Here is a 16474-nt window from a genome sequence, read left to right on the forward strand (position 1 = left end):
GGTAAGAACAAATTATTTAATAAAAAATACTTAATTCATTCAGATCTACAGCGTGGTACTTTCGTGTTCCCTTTATTCTTTTTGAGCAGTGTATATTATGACCCACAAAATACCATCTGAACTCCCTAATACACTGATTTCAAACTGCAACCATGCAAAACATTCATTTGGGTTTCCTAAACATCTGGTTCCTTCTGAAGTCACTTGCAAGGTATGTGATGGCCAAAGTGGCCATATACAAGCCAACCACAGATTGTGGACCATTTGCTACACCCGTACAAGTTAAATATAAACCAGAAATACACTCAAAGAAAACTACCTGCTGTTGGTGACTAAAGCTGCAGGATGACTTTGTTACATGGAGAATATACAGAAAAGCGTTCAGAGAAGAGTGATCATGCCAATGCAACCCCGCCTGAACAAAAGCAAGAGGGAGGACCCCTCTATCCGAGCAACCGGCAGCCATCCCCAAGCACAGACCCCAATGACCCCATCGCAGAGCCAACTATGCATCCACCCAGGAGGTAGCAGAACGAGGCCCCAGCCAGAGTCCTCTCAGTCATGGGGAACAGGCTACAGTGGGCCCACCTGTCGCCCAGGGCCCAGGAGCCCGAAAGCAACTTCCAACCTCCACAGGCAGAGGGCCCAGCCAATGCCAGCAGAGAGCCAGGATCCCCAGACCACCACCAAGCGGCAGCCAGGCAACACCCCAGTGCACCAGCTCTGCTCCCAGAGATTGACATCAAAAGCACATATAGCTGTGGAACAAATAATCTGCCAGCTCCTATGGTCAGTGTCACCCTTTCTAATAACAGTAGCACCTTTTTTTAATTTGACTTTTTTCTTCTTTGTTATTTGTTGTTAATCTTCAGGGACTTTTCCCATTGACCTGACTAAGACTCGACTTCAGGTCCAGGGTCAGTCGCAGTACACGGAGGTACGCTACAGGGGCATGTTCCACGCTCTCTTCAGGATCGGCAAGGAGGAGGGTATCCGGGCACTCTACTCTGGGTATGACACAGGATTTTTGCTTCACATTCTGTATCCTTGATCAATGTGTCATTGGTTAATCAAGTCTCACAGGCCCTCATGGATAATTCTGACTTTGCAAAGGAAAGCCGACTTCCTGGCAACAAAATATAATTTTATTGATTTTATTTATTTACTGCTGAGCTGTAGCTTTTTGATAGATCTGGTGTTGAAGCTCAGACACAGGAAATGTTGTACAGAAAAACTAATCTTAATTAAACCATTGTTTATTTATCTTAATCCGTTTTATGACCTCAGCCAAGGCAGAGGTCAAATTCAGTTTTGAGTCAAATGCAGATGAATATATTTAATCTTCCATTTAGTTGGTACTTTTGAATGTCAGAATGACCAGACTGCATGATGCTAAAACAAACAATATAACCCCCTCATTACTACTATCACAACCTGAAAATGACTCCTGACTTGTAAAGCAGTAAGGGATATTCCAGTGATTTTCTATAAGTCTGTATTTCATGATGCTCAGTAAGATTGGTTTGCTATTTTTAAGTTCAGATATTCCTGCAACTAACTTTTTTCACCTGTCTGCTCAGGATCTCCCCAGCACTTTTGAGACAAGCTTCTTATGGGACAATCAAGATAGGAACATATAATTCTCTGAAGAGGCTGTTTGTCAGCCGCCCAGAAGGTGAGCATCACCAACTTTTCCTAGAATATGCTAGAACATCTTGTTTTCTGATAATCTTTCTTGGGATAGGCTCTGTCTTCCCCACAACCCTTAATCAGACTCAGTGGCTCGGAAAACAAATGAATGAAATGAATGGGTCTGGAACATTCTTAGTTTGAAAATGGGAATTATGGGACATAGTTACGGTCATAATGACAGCATTTTTAACCCTTAATGTTCAGTCATTTTGTTATTTTTTGTGGGCCCCTAAATTTTTTAAAATATAAAACTGCATGTAGAAGCACAAACTTTTAATCACAGTCAACATGCAGTCTTGATGCCTCAGCTGTCAGATTACGGCTAAAATGATGTAAAATGTATCAATAAATATAGCAGCATAAAGATCAGCCAGAAGAAAACAGAATTTATTATTAACAGAAGTTAGAACTGTGACCAAGATTTTCTTATCTTCACATCATTCTCTCACATCTGGAAAAAAACACACAACAGAATCTATTTACATATTTACTTTTTTTTTTTTTTTTTTTTGGCTATTTACGGTTATTCAGGCTCCAACTCAGCTAGTTTTTGCCACCATTAAGCATCAAAAAGTCTTCTTGGCTTTATCCTAGCCACAGAGGATCATTATTTCTGTGCTTTTCAGATGCACATAGAACTTTCTGCTTGTTTATTGATATTTGGCTACTAATGATTAGGCATTAACATCACTGATTGGTGGAAAGTCTGGTAGGAAGTGGCTTCATCATCATTTCCAGGTTAAAATGACAGATTTTTTTTTTTAATACCTTGGTTGTAATAGTAATTTATTTAAATATGTAATAAATATTGGTGTGATCATGAATCTGTCATCATGGCTTTACCATATCGTCTCTGCATAAACACTACATTTTCTGACTGGAATGTAAAGCTCCACAATGGAATATGAATGACTGGAAAACATTCATAACTTGCCGAAAGGGAAAACTATCCATCATGAGTTATCTCATAGAGTTACACACTAAGTTCCTGGGAAACTGTTGATGATACAAGCAACAGTTTTCAGGCATGCAAGAGATCTTGTCGAGTTTTAAGGGTTAATGTAAAATCAACTCCAAAACAATACAAGTTACAATTATTGGTTGGTATTTATATCAGTATTGTTTTTAATATTATCGGATCCTTTACTGTGGGAATTAAAGACATTAATGAGATGTCACGCTTACAGCAACAGTACTGAACACCACACTGGTTTCTCTTCAACAATACTGTTAATGTATTTTCCTCAGGTGTTAACATCTCTGTGGCATGTTGCTGGTTACACCATTCTTTCAATGATTATTCTATCCCGTCAATCCTTTTTCTTCTGTTTGGACTTAAAAGGTTTGTTGTTTAAACAGCACAGAATGCCTTTGCGGCTTCTCCTCTCTTTGTTTTGGGATCTTTTGCATGCATACAGGATGTTCTGGTATCAGTCACTTGTTTCATGATGGATGAAAAGGGTTTTATAATATCCTTTTTTTCTGTTGTAAATATTCTTTTTAACCTACTAAGTTTTGGGCTTTACTGCAGCTGAGAAGAGTTTGGAATATTTACTACTAAGTTTGTCTGTGGAAGTCATTAAAGTCCAGTTGCATCAGCCATTTGCAGTTAGTGTAGTTTGAGAACCATCTATACTGAAGTAGGTCTGTTGACCAGTATGTGAGTTGGAGTTTATCCTGGATATTTGGTGCGGTTACATTTATCTCTTCAGAAATACTTTTATTAAATCGATTTCTTCTCACAAGAATGTTAGAACACTCACTTTACAGTGTTGTGTAGGAGTGTCACTCTTTTTTCTCTTTTTTCATTGTACTTATAAATATTTTGTAAACTAAATTAAAGGCAAGATGCTTCAAAAAAGTCTTGGGAAAACAGTGGGGGAGAATGAAAGACAAATCATCTTACCTCCATGCTGCAGCTGTAATGTAACCACTCCCATGTACTTTTAACCACTTTTACTACTACTTATTGTATTTTTTTTATAAACAGTATATCAAAAAAAGTATTAATTTAAATTATTTTTAGATTATTTTGGACGTGAAACATTGAGAGACAAACAAAAATCACAATATGAAGGTTTATTCAGCCACCTTAAGTAGATGAGATTAAAATCAGCAATCCAAGACCATGGTCCTCACACAGAAAAGGGTGCAGTGTCCTCTTCAGGTTGGGAATGATGTCCTGCACCAGGTGGAGGAGTACAGATGTTTTCGGGCTTTTGTTCAGGAGTGAAATAAGGATGTTGTGGGAGATGTACAGGAGGGTCAGTTCAGTGTTGTGGACTCTGCGTTGGTCTATCATGGTCTATCAAGCTCTTGATTTACTGGTCCATCAACATTCCTACACTCACCTAAGGTCTGCTGCTGTGGGTAGTCACAGAAAAACAAGATCATAAATACAAGCGGTTGAAATGAGTTTCCTCTTCAGGAAAGCTCGTGTCATTCATGATGAAATCAGAGTAGAAGTGCTGTTTTTCCAGCACTTCGAGAGGAGTAAGATATCTGGTTAGGATGCCTCCTGGTCGCCTCCCTGGAGAGGTTTTCCAAGCATGACCCACTGGAAGGAATCCCAGTGGGACATGCTGTCCCCGGACACACTGTAGGATCTGTGTCTTTCAGCCAGCCTGAGAACGTCTTTCCCACAGATGAACTGGAAGAAGTGGCTGGGAAGAAGGAAGACTGTTTAAGCTGCTACCCCCCTGCTACCCCAGTTACTGGATGGATGGATGGATGGATGGATGGATGGATGGATGTTAGACCAGTCTGAGCAGAAAATAATATGCCATACGTATCTAGTATGAAGGTGTTAGAAAGAGATGGAGGAACTCAGATGATGGGTGCTGACCTGTTGACAGCCAGATGACATCCTGCTGCATTAACCAGTAAAACCTGGCACCACGATGTTGGAGAAGCTTATGACCTCAGGTGTATCTCCTCCTCTGCTTCCATATAACTCTGTTCCTCTCTATGAAGTGCTTCCTTCCTTATTTGTTGTCACCACCTGTCAACAACATTTAGTCCATCATTAACTTATTGGCTGCCAGGTTTTGCAGCAGAGACCTTTGTGCATTTTGGAGCATTTTGACTCATGAGTTGAAATTGCAGAATGTGGGGGGCTGATTTGGCCGGGTGCTTGCGTAAAAGACGTCTTCAGCAGCCAATGAGTTAAGCCGAAGAGTCAGTGGCAAATAAAATAAGCAGATTACTGTGGAGGCCTCAGTTTTGGCCTGAGTGTGTAGTTTTATTTACATTTATTTTGTATTTGTTGTTTGTGTATTATTTATATTAAACTGCCAACAGTGGGGCACCAGTCATGCTCCACAGTGGTGTAAGTATTTTGCATAAAGAGTCATGAATAAATATAATGGCACCAATAAATCCTGGGTAAATTACATCTGCATTTCATTTTTAATCTGTCCAACAACACATGATGTTTCTGAAGCTAAAGATAGAGGGGGTATGAAATGAAACTAAAGCTCTGAAGGTTTTTTTCAGGTTTTTCAGTGTGTTTTGACAGCAAAAAGCACTTTTATTTGTTCCTGTTGATTGTTTGCCTTTCCAACCTGCATGCTCTGTGCCACAATGGTGCCACTGTGTTTTGAATGCTTGTTTTGATGCAGGCTTGGGTTTGCCCAGTGGTTGTGGTGGGATGGAAACACCCATAAAATGAGCGGCGCCAGGAACGCCACACTAACTGTTGGTCAGGTTGATCAAGGATTACTGTTCCTATTGTTCTAACCTCAATCCCTCATTCTACTTATTTTGTTTCCTCTTCCTCCTCCTCCTCCTCCGCCCTCATCCTCCATTCTAGATGCCATACTGGGTTCCTACTAATAAGATCAGCTATTTGTTAACACTCACAAAGTCAAAGTTCAATCCCTAACAGCATTACTACTGGGCTGCTTGGAGCATCAGATGCGTGGAGTTAGATTTAAAATGAGATATGTAGATTTACCTGTTTAAAATAATTCCTACCATTGCCATGTTCCCCAGCAGATGTCTTCACTCCTTCACAGAAAATATATTACATTTCTTCAATTCAAACAGAACAGAACTGATAAACAGTCATTTCTAAAGAAAATAACAATTTCTCTTTAAATTTTTTCCTCTCAGATTAGGTTTTAGAAGCATCCTTATTTCACAGAAATCCTGAAATCAGTTTAGCTGAAATAAATATTTATGATTAGGTTTTAATTATAGAAGTTATGTCTGTTATAGTGTCAAATTTAAATATTGTATGCTGACAAATCTGATGAAGCCAAACATACAGTAAATGGAGATGATGAAATAACACTTGTAATACTGTAAATTTCTGCAGTTCTCAACAGAAATAGGAAAAAAAAAATCTGTAAAATCGGAATTAAAGCCTTCATCTGAGATTAAATATATTTAGGACTGGACAATATGACGATATATATCATTTGGATGATAAAAAATGTCTATTGTTTCATATGAGGCTCTATTGTTTATGCCATGATAAGTTGCTTTACTGTAGTATTTTACGTCAAGATGCGATTTATTACATGCACGCTGCAATATATGAACAAACATGGAGAAAGACAGTAGCAGACGGATTTCAGAGCAAGATAATTCACTAAAAGATGACCAGCCACCCAAAACTGATGAGCTTGTTCATAAAAGAGGGGAAATTTCTGTCGCATGGATTCATGGATTCCTTTGGATATAAAAAACACTGAAGTGGACCCCACTAGCTCAATGTCCTGACAACGGACTTCGACACAATGACCGATAAGACATTTTAGCACCTGCACAAGAATTAGAAAAAAGAATACAGAACAAAGAATAGAGTCGACAAACAAAAGCCACAAAAGCAGCGTCAAGTGGTGGTTAAAACGCTCATAATAAATTCCAGATGCAAACGCTGCAACAGGCTTTTACCCGTGAAGCGCCATACGGCCATAGCTCCCCCAGGTGGAAGGGGATCACTGCTGCTGTTGTCAAGCACATCCAATAACCCCTGGCTGCAGCCTAGAGAATGGGGCAAGGCTGGATATTGGGCAGAGTTGGACGTCCAATGGGCGTGGTTGGATGTCAAATGGCCGGAGTTAGATGTTAAATGGACGTGGTTAGGGTTAATCAATCAAAATGTTGTAGGGGGCGGGGTTGGACGTCCAACCCTGCCCAACATCCAGCCCCGCCTCATTCTCCAGGCTGCAGCCAAGACCCTCTCAGCACATCTGACAAATAACTGATGACTTACGCAAAATTACACAAACAATTTTATATCGTTATGTATATCGTTATGGGGACATAAAATGAACTATATTGTGATACGAGATTTTGGTCATATCGCACTGCCCTAAATATACTTATACCACGGTCTGGGCAAATACTCGATTCTGATTGGTTGCAGGGTGTCCGTTAAAAAGTGATATAGGACACCAGTTAAAAAAAGTTCCGTCAAATAGCCAAATAATTCTAAATCATTGCGTTGGCTCAAACCCTAGTTGGTAAGCGTGGCAACTGAAATGTTATCGACAGACAAAACAGAAAGCAGAAAGAATATCTGGAAGGACTATGTCAAACAGCGGCCCATGGTTACTAATGAATGTATTTGATCTGCCACTTTTTAAGTTCTTTTATTTTTTCAGGTTAATTTAGAGTTTCGTTTGAACAATAACCAGTAGAGTAGAAAAAGGAAAAAAGTCTCCCGATTCCTCCCCATCTCAGTCACTGCAGATGAAATACTTATCATAATGTTTCAACGGTATAAGATAGTATTTAGTCAGTTTATGACCAAGCTCCATGTCTCTCAAAGAGGGACAGAGCAGCTCTGACCATCACCCTGTAGCAGTGAAGCGGAGCATGTGTGTATCTCTGTGTTAATGCGCCTCGTTGGATATTATCCCTTACTTAAACCAAAATTCTAGAAAATGTGACCCTCAAGTGCAGCATGAATATTCAGTCATTATTTTATGTGAAATGCAGTGGGAAGTATTCTGACCAAACATACTGGTTCAGGTACACGTCTGGATCTGTGAAAGTGATTTCAGAAGATGAAGCAGAAAAATCTAATGTATTTCATTTATTATCAAAAGCTGACTGATGTGGAAGTAACAAGCAGCCAGTAGCTTCTCCATAAACTATTCCTTATACTGTAAAACTCTTAAGTTCTGGACATAAAACTGAAAAAGGCTTGAATGGTTAGGTTAATTCAGAATTAAAGCAGCTCAATAGAATACTTGTGTTACAGAATTATAAAGGGTGGGATTTTAATGATAATTATGAATAATTAATTACAGAAACATTAATGCGTAAAAAAAAAACCCACACACATTTTAATCACGAAACCTTGTCAGTGCACAATTTCCTGGTACGCGGATTACACTGATGCACATGGTACATCCCCTACTAACCACTGCTATATTTAGAGATGTTTCAGACCCTTTAGTGAGTTCATTTAAAGACAAAGCAAGCATCAACAAGTCTTGCATCTTTTTCTGATGGTATGGAGGACTTCCGGTGGGTAACATTAAAAGAATGTGTAGTTTTCTCTTCTCTGTTAGCAACTCCCCCGTCCGAAAGAACACACACGTAGCTCGGTCCTCATGCAGCTCCATGCAGCAGTCAGAGCAGGAGGTGATCACCTCTGCTGCATGATCAGACTGAAGTTGCCACTAAGTGTTTTCCTGTCACATATTAATGTCTGTTAATGAAGAGTGTTAATGAAACCATTAAAAAAAGTTAAAATTATTCTAATATGTAGTAGACTCTTAATTGGAGAATATCTGGAACTGCAGCTTTTAGTCAAACTATTTGAAATGACACTTTAACATTGGATCTGTTCAGTTTTGGCCAGGGATATTGTCTTTTTTTTTCTAAAGTTTTAAAAGTTAAATGCATTTTTTCCAGACATTAATAGAGCTTAGTAATGTTAATATTAATATTAATCTCTTTTACTATTATTTGATTTCATCCTCCCTTAAAATCCGTTTAAATGAAAAAGTGCTTTTTGGGAGAAATTTTGTTATGTGATTAAAATGTAATTATTAAACAATAATTAGTTACAAAGCTTGTAATTAATTAGATGATTTTTTTTAGTCCTGCCCCTAATAATTATACAAGTGTTTACTTCGAACTAAATGAGCTAGTGTACGAAACGTAACAAAAACAGTGTCTTCCAGCGCAGGGCTCTGCAGTAGAGATTTTTGTATATATGTGTCATTTCTGGCTTCTGGTTTGGTTCTGTTTACATGATTTTGTTTGTATCTTTTTGGCAGATGAGACCATGGTCATCAACGTGTTCTGTGGAGTTGTATCTGGAGTCCTGTCCTCCTCTCTGGCCAACCCCACGGACGTCCTTAAGGTGATTGTTAATGCTACGCTAAGACCGTGGCTCAGAAATGGTGTGTGTTTGTTGATTTTTCAAAGCAGGACTCCTCCATTTATCCAGACACTTATCTGATGTGGGTTGTGGAGGTGTCAACAGCTTCAGGAGAGAGACCGAGACCTCTATTTCCTGAGCAACATTCTCCGGCTCCTCCTGGAGCCAAAAAGAATATAAATCCATGATCTCATTTTTCTGCAGTATTGCTGAGGCGGCCAGCCGGAGCTGTGGCTGTAAGGTAGTTGGTGCCTGTCGTGGCGGTAATCCCAGGACTCGTTGGTGGACACCAGCAGTGAGGGATGCCGTCAAGCTGAAGAAGGAGTCCTATCGAGCCTTCTTGGCCTGTGGGACTCTGGAGGCAGCTGATGGGTACCGGCGGGCTAAGCGGCATGTGGCTTCGGCTGTTGCCGAGGCAAAAATTCGGGCATGGGAGGAGTTCGGCGAGGCCATGGAGAAAGACTTCCGGACGGCTTCGAGGAGATTCTGGTCCACCATCCGGCGGCTCAGGAGGGGGAAGCAGTGCTCCATCAATACTGTGTACAGTGGAGGTGGGGAGCTGCTGACCTCAACTCGGGACGTTGTGGGTCGGTGGAGGGAATACTTCGAAGACCTCCTCAATCCTACCAACACGTCTTCCCATGAGGGAGCAGAGCTGGTGGACTCAGGGGTGGACTCTCCTATCTCTGGGGCTGAAGTCGCTGAGGTGGTCAAAAAGCTCTTTGGCAGCAAGGCCCCGGGGGTGGATGAGATCCGCCCGGAGTTCCTTAAGGCTCTGGATGCTGTGGGGCTGTCCTGGCTGACACGCCTCTGCAGCATCGCGTGGACATCAGGGGCAGTACCGCTGGATTGGCAGACTGGGGTGGTGGTCCCCCTTTTTAAGAAGGGGGACCGGAGGGTGTGTTCCAATTACAGGGGAATCACACTCCTCAGCCTCCCTGGTAAGGTCTATTCAGGGGTCCTGGAGAGTCGGGTCCGCCGGATAGTCGAATCCCGGATTGAGGAGGAGCAGTGTGGTTTTCGTCCTGGTCGCGGAACAGTGGACCAGCTCTATACCCTCTTTGGGGTCCTGGAGGGGGCATGGGAGTTTGCCCAGCCAGTCTACATGTGCTTTGTGGACCTGGAGAAGGCATTCGACCGTGTGGCTCCTGTGGGGGGTACTCCGGGAGTATGGGGTACCGGACCCCCTTGTACGAGCTGTCCGGTCCCTGTACGACAGGTGTCAGAGCTTGGTCCACATTGCCGGTAGTAAGTCGGATCCGTTTCCGGTGAGGGTTGGACTCCGCCAAGGCTGCCCTTTATCACCGATTCTGTTCATAACTTATATGGACAGAATTTCTAGGCGCAGCCGAGGTGTTGAGGGGATCCGACTTGGGTGCCTCAGGATTGGGTCCCTGCTTTTTGCGGATGACGTGGTCCTGTTGGCTTCATCTGGTCGTGATCTCCAGCTCCAGCTCCAGCGATTCGCGGCCGAGTGTGAAGCGGCTGGGATGAGAATCAGCACCTCAAAATCTGAGACCATGGTCCTCAGCCGGAATAGGGTGGATTGCCCTCTCCGGGTCGGGGGTCAGGTCCTGCCTCAAGTGGAGGAGTTTAAATATCTCGGGGTCTTGTTCACGGTGGAGGGAAGGATGGAGCGTGAGATCGACAGACGGATCGGTGCGGCGTCTGCAGTAATGCGGACTCTGTGCCGGTCTGTCGTGGTGAAGAAGGAGCTGAGCCAGAAGGTGAAGCTCTCGATTTACCAGTCGATCTACGTTCCTACCCTCACCTATGGTCATGAGCTGTGGGTCGTGGCCGAAAGAACGAGATCTCGTATACAGGCGGCTGAAATGAGTTTCCTCCGCAGGGTGGCCGGGCTCTCCCTTAGAGATAGGGTGAGGAGCTCGGTCATCCGGGAGGAGATCAGAGTAGAGCCGCTGCTCCTCCGCATCGAGAGGAACCAGTTGAGGTGGCTCGGGCATCTGGTCAGGATGCCTCCTGGACGCCTCCCTGGTGAGGTGTTCCAGGCACGTCCCTCTGGGAGGAGACCCCGGGGAAGACCCAGGACACGCTGGGGGGATTACATCTCTCGGCTGGCCTGGGAACGCCTCGGGATCCCCCCGCAGAGTTGGCAAATGTGGCTGGGGAGAGGGAAGTCTGGGCTTCCCTGCTTAGGCTGCTGCCCCCGCGACCCGACCCCGGATAAGCGGCAGAAGATGGATGGATGGATGGATGGATGGATGGATGGATCTCATTTTTTCAGTCATTGTGGGGGAGGGTTGGAGCTGTCTTACCTTTCAACTCAGCTCTCTCTTCCTCAACAGATCAGAGCACCATCCTCATCACTACTGATAAACCCGCAATCTACCTGTCCATCTCTAACGCCATCTTAACATCACATAGAGACACATAAACTCCTCTGCCCAATTCCCAACCAGCAGGTCTTATTGTTGATTTTAACCCAGAAGGTCCTGTAATGCATCTGTGTAAGAATAATCTTTATTCAGGTTGTTCACACACGGCTGTAGCTGTACATCAGGAGATTACAGCTGTCTGTCCACCGTCATGCTGGGGAAGCTGTGGCTTTGATTTTGAAGTATTCAGGTGGATTGATGAAATTTAAACCACATCTGTAAATCAGAGGACTGAACTGTGACATACTTCTTGTTTTTTGTGCATTTTTTTTTCTCAGATCCGAATGCAGGCTCAGGGCAGCTTGCTCCAAGGCAGCATGATGTCCAACTTCATTAATATCTACCAGACGGAGGGAACCAGGGGGCTGTGGAGGGTGAGTGGTGGGATGACGTTTCAGGACCAGTTGTTCTGTTGAAAACATCCCACTCTGATTTGTTGATCTTGTATTTGTCTCCCTCAGGGTGTCATCCCCACTGCACAGCGGGCAGCCATTGTCGTTGGTGTGGAACTTCCTGTCTATGACATCACCAAGAAGCACCTGCTGCGTTCTGGCCTCATGGGAGACACCATTTTGGCACATTTCATGTAAATATCTCTCCGTTTGAGAGATATTTAGCAGGAGGAAAACCTTTACAGACCTTAAACCCTAAAATAAATTAGACACCACCAGCTGCAGGATAACCAGCAGCTTTTCATGCTCAAGGCATAAACACAGTAGTTTGGTTAAATGCTTATCTAACGTAGCATTGAAATTTTAAATTTCATCCTATATTTGTACAGCTCAAGTTTTACCTGCGGCCTGGCAGGGGCACTGGCCTCCAACCCAGTGGATGTGGTCCGCACACGCATGATGAACCAGCGAGTTTTGTCTGGAAGCCCCATGTACAAAGGAACACTGGACGGAGTGATGAAGACATGGAAAAATGAAGGCTTCTTTGCTCTCTATAAAGGATTCTGGCCTAACTGGCTGCGACTGGGGCCTTGGAACATCATTGTATCCTTTAAAAGTGGGATGAAAAGCTGCCTGGAATATTTCATCTTTCCAAATGCACTTTAGAACAAACCTTGCATTTTAAAATTTGTTTTGTTTCGGATGTGAAAATAGATGCATGACAAAACATTTAGTGAAAAAGATTGTAGTAGTTACCCTCTTTTATGTCTGTAGTTGTAGAACAAGCCCAGATCATCACTTCTCCACTACTGTGCTGACAGAAGTTATAAAGCAAGTATTTGTGACCACATATTTTCCTCGTTGGTCGGTCCATAAGACATTGTTCCAGAAGTCTTGTGCTTTGTTCAGATGCAGCTTTGCCAACCCATGCTGTTCCACCACAGTCCTTTTAGTGAGAGGAGGCCTTCTCCTGCTCTCTTCCACTCCTGGGAAGATGAGCAACTATTTTGTGACTATTCATGGAAATAAGTTTGGAAATGGCCTTATAACCCTTTCCAGATGGATGGACAGCAACAGTTGTGTCTGGGTTGTAGTTTAGTGATTTTTGTTAGACAGATAACAGCACAGAGTTATACGTGTGCTATTTTTTAACCTTTACAGACATTAAACCCTAAAATAACCAGCTGCAGGATAACCAGCAGCTTTTCATGCTCAAGGCATAAAAACAGTAGTTTGGTTAAATGCTTATCTAACGTAGCATTGAAATTTTAAATGTCATTTGCTGTTTTGTTATCATCTACATCTCTGGTTGATCTTACAGCACAATGTGACATGTTCACTGAATACTACACTATACAGGTGAGAGAAAAACGCTAAATACATCTTTGGTCATGGAAAGTTTTGCTTTCCAGACATAATCTACCTGGTATGAGGTCTGTGGCTTTTAGTCACCAGTATGTAATAGTCATTGTCCATAGAGGAAAGTGTTTAATTGCAGATATGTGATCTTGTTCATTTCTGTGTCAAACAGCAGTTCTTCTGCTAAAGGACAGCTGAAGATCAAAGCTATCCAGATGTTTTCCTGGGTTTCATATCTCTCCTACGCATGTTGAAAAGAAATGTTCAAAACAATTTTTTATGATGTAGTTTAAGGTCTCCCAAATCTTAGCAGGGGTCCTGTAGCCTTTTCCATCAGTTTAAGTTCATATGTAGGATTTATTTGTTCTTTAAACAGCCAAGCTTCTTGGCTACCTTACTTTATTGCTATATTAATCATATTGGCATCAAAAGATGGAAAAAAATAAAACTTGAAGATCAATAAGGAATATCTGTGTTATACACATTAATAGTATAGGGAAATGATTTAACACAGAATAATTGTAAAATCGTGACTATTTCTGACAATAATCACACCCATAAAAATCTATAATCGTGACATCCTTAGTCACAGCCATGGAACAGATTTAAAACACCATGCTGAATCCCATCCCATCCCACCTAATCTAAACTCAAACAGGTCTAACTTTCTGCACATCTGCTTGTCTAGCTGAATCTAGTAGTTTCCTGCAGCTCAGTCAGCTGCACAGCTGCAGCTGTTGTGTACACCATTGTTTTGATTTAAATGCTGGAAGATGAAGATAAATGATCCATTGTTTCAACCTGACTTTGGTCAGGATGGAAATTCTGATGTTTCTTAACAATGGCTTCAGTTTTTTATCACTTTCGAGCAGCTGAAGAAGCTCCCATTCTAACTGGAGCAGGAAGTCGGACTGCACTGGTTTGTTGGACTGTATCAGTTTGGCACCAGTACGCTCACACTCCTCCTGAAATGAGAGGGAATGACACGGTAACCATCATCTGCAAACACTTTTCTTCACCATCACTGTTTCTGTTTAAATGCTGATTTGAAGACTGTTACTTGGACGTGTCCCCCTTCCCCTAACCCCAGGCAGCTGATTGTGTGAAAGCTTTGAAAATGAAGCAATGTACTGTGGAAAATGTCAGTAAAAGGGCATCTGTGTATTTATTGGAAAGTCTGTAAGAAGCCTGTTTAAAAGCAGATACTGTATCTAATGGGGTGTAAAAATTACTGCTGAATGTTCAAGAATAACATGGAGGAGTGGAACAAATAGAAGTAAAATGAGGAGAAAAAATGACGAACAGGAGCATTTCCTACCAGTTAGACTTGCTTATGTTTCAGACGCTGTAAAAAAAAAAGTTCAGTTCAGCTGAGCTGAAGCACAGGATCATTCAAACTCTGTACGAATGTATTTATTTATTATAAATAATGAGACAAAACCTCCAAATATCAGTTCTGTCAAAAGTTTTACAAGGTGAACCAAAGCCTGCAATGAGAATAATGGTGTTTGTTCTCATTCACCATGTTTATGTTTTATTTCAGAAAAAAAGACTTAAGACTCATACACACACAGTTTCATGTAAAGCAGGTGTGTAGCAACCGATCATATAATAATTGCCAATAGCATAATCCTTTTGACAATTTAAATTTTTCTAAATTATTATTGGCTTTATTATATTGAGGTTGTTATAAAGTGTACATATGAAGCTTCGTACCCATCACATTCCTCTGTGTGCCAAACTGCTTTTGTATGGACTCATTGCAAATCTGTAAATTGTACCTTTAGCTGGGTTAGATCATGTACAGACAGCATCTTTGTCCTTTCTATAAACTCTAGGTCAGAGTCCTGTTTTCAGTCAGTATGAAAATATCCTATATTCACTTAAAAATGGTTCTGTTTTACTAAATTAGTGATAATAACCTCTGTTTTTCCACATAATCTTCTGAGCTTGTCTTCTGTTTTCTCCTGACAAACAACCTGCTCCCATCACGTTCCCATCATTTTCCCGCGTGTCCCCATCATGTCCCTATTATACCCCCACAATGTTCCTTGCAGGTCTCCATCATATCCCCACCATGCCCCACCATGTTCCCACATATCCCCACCATGCCCCACCATGTTCCCACATATCCCCACCATGCCCCACCATGTTCCCACATATCCCTACCATGCCCCACCATGTTCCCACATATCCCTACCATGCCCCACCATGTTCCCACATATCCCCACCATGCCCCACCATGTTCCCACATATCCCTACCATGCCCCACCATGTTCCGACATATCCCCACCATGCCCCACCATGTTCCCACATATCCCTACCATGCCCCACCATGTTCCCACATATCCCTACCATGCCCCACTATGTTCCCACATATCCCCACCATGTTCCCACATATCCCTACCATGCCCCACCATGTTCCCACATATCCCCACCATGCCCCACCATGTTCCCACATATCCCTACCATGCCCCACCATGTTCCCACATATCCCCACCATGCCCCACCATGTTCCCACATATCCCTACCATGCCCCACCATGTTCCCACATATCTCTACCATGCCCCACCATGTTCCCACATATCCCTACCATGCCCCACCATGTTCCCACATATCTCTACCATGCCCCACTATGTTCCCACATATCCCCACCATGTTCCCACATATCCCTACCATGCCCCACCATGTTCCCACATATCCCCACCATGTTCCCACATATCTCTACCATGCCCCACTATGTTCCCACATATCCCCACCATGTTCCCACATATCCCTACCATGCCCCACCATGTTCCCACATATCCCCACCATGCCCCACCATGTTCCCACATATCCCTACCATGCCCCACCATGTTCCCACATATCCCCACCATGCCCCACCATGTTCCCACATATCCCTACCATGTTCCCACATATCCCTACCATGCCCCACCATGTTCCCACATATCCCCACCATGCCCCACCATGTTCCCACATATCCCTACCATGCCCCACCATGTTCCCACATATCCCTACCATGCCCCACCATGTTCCCACATATCCCCACCATGCCCCACCATGTTCCCACATATCCCTACCATGCCCCACCATGTTCCCACATATCCCCACCATGCCCCACCATGTTCCCACATATCCCTACCATGCCCCACCATGTTCCCACATATCCCCACCATGCCCCACCATGTTCCCACATATCCCTACCATGCCCCACCATGTTCCCACATATCCCCACCATGCCCCACCATGTTCCCACATATCCCTACCATGCCCCACCATGTTCCCACATA

General features: G+C 42.9%; 1 protein-coding gene across 1 annotated transcript; it reads left to right on the top strand.

The window, feature by feature from the left end:
* The first annotated feature begins 877 nt into the window (after nt 1-877).
* Nucleotides 878-15322, top strand: slc25a14 (solute carrier family 25 member 14). The gene is made up of 7 exons (XM_079247178.1): nt 878-1011; nt 1581-1675; nt 8934-9019; nt 11712-11807; nt 11895-12019; nt 12215-12428; nt 14036-15322. The coding sequence occupies exons 1-7, from the start codon at nt 953-955 to the stop codon at nt 14075-14077; spliced, it is 717 nt and encodes a 238-aa protein (XP_079103304.1). The 5' UTR covers nt 878-952; the 3' UTR covers nt 14078-15322.
* Nucleotides 15323-16474: the final 1152 nt, after the last annotated feature.

Source organism: Telmatherina bonti (genome assembly GCF_933228915.1).
Source record: "Telmatherina bonti genome assembly, chromosome: 10".
Lineage (NCBI taxonomy): Eukaryota > Metazoa > Chordata > Actinopteri > Atheriniformes > Telmatherinidae > Telmatherina > Telmatherina bonti.

What these genes read in the sequence shown, in the direction of transcription:
- slc25a14 (XM_079247178.1), top strand. Translation starts at nt 953, where the DNA reads ATGTTCCACGCTCTCTTCAGGATCGGCAAGGAGGAGGGTATCCGGGCA. An exon ending in GTTTGTCAGCCGCCCAGAAG is followed by an intron (nt 1,676 to 8,933) that starts GTGAGCATCACC and finishes TCTTTTTGGCAG; the next exon opens with ATGAGACCATGGTCATCAAC. An exon ending in GAACCAGGGGGCTGTGGAGG is followed by an intron (nt 11,808 to 11,894) that starts GTGAGTGGTGGG and finishes TGTCTCCCTCAG; the next exon opens with GGTGTCATCCCCACTGCACA.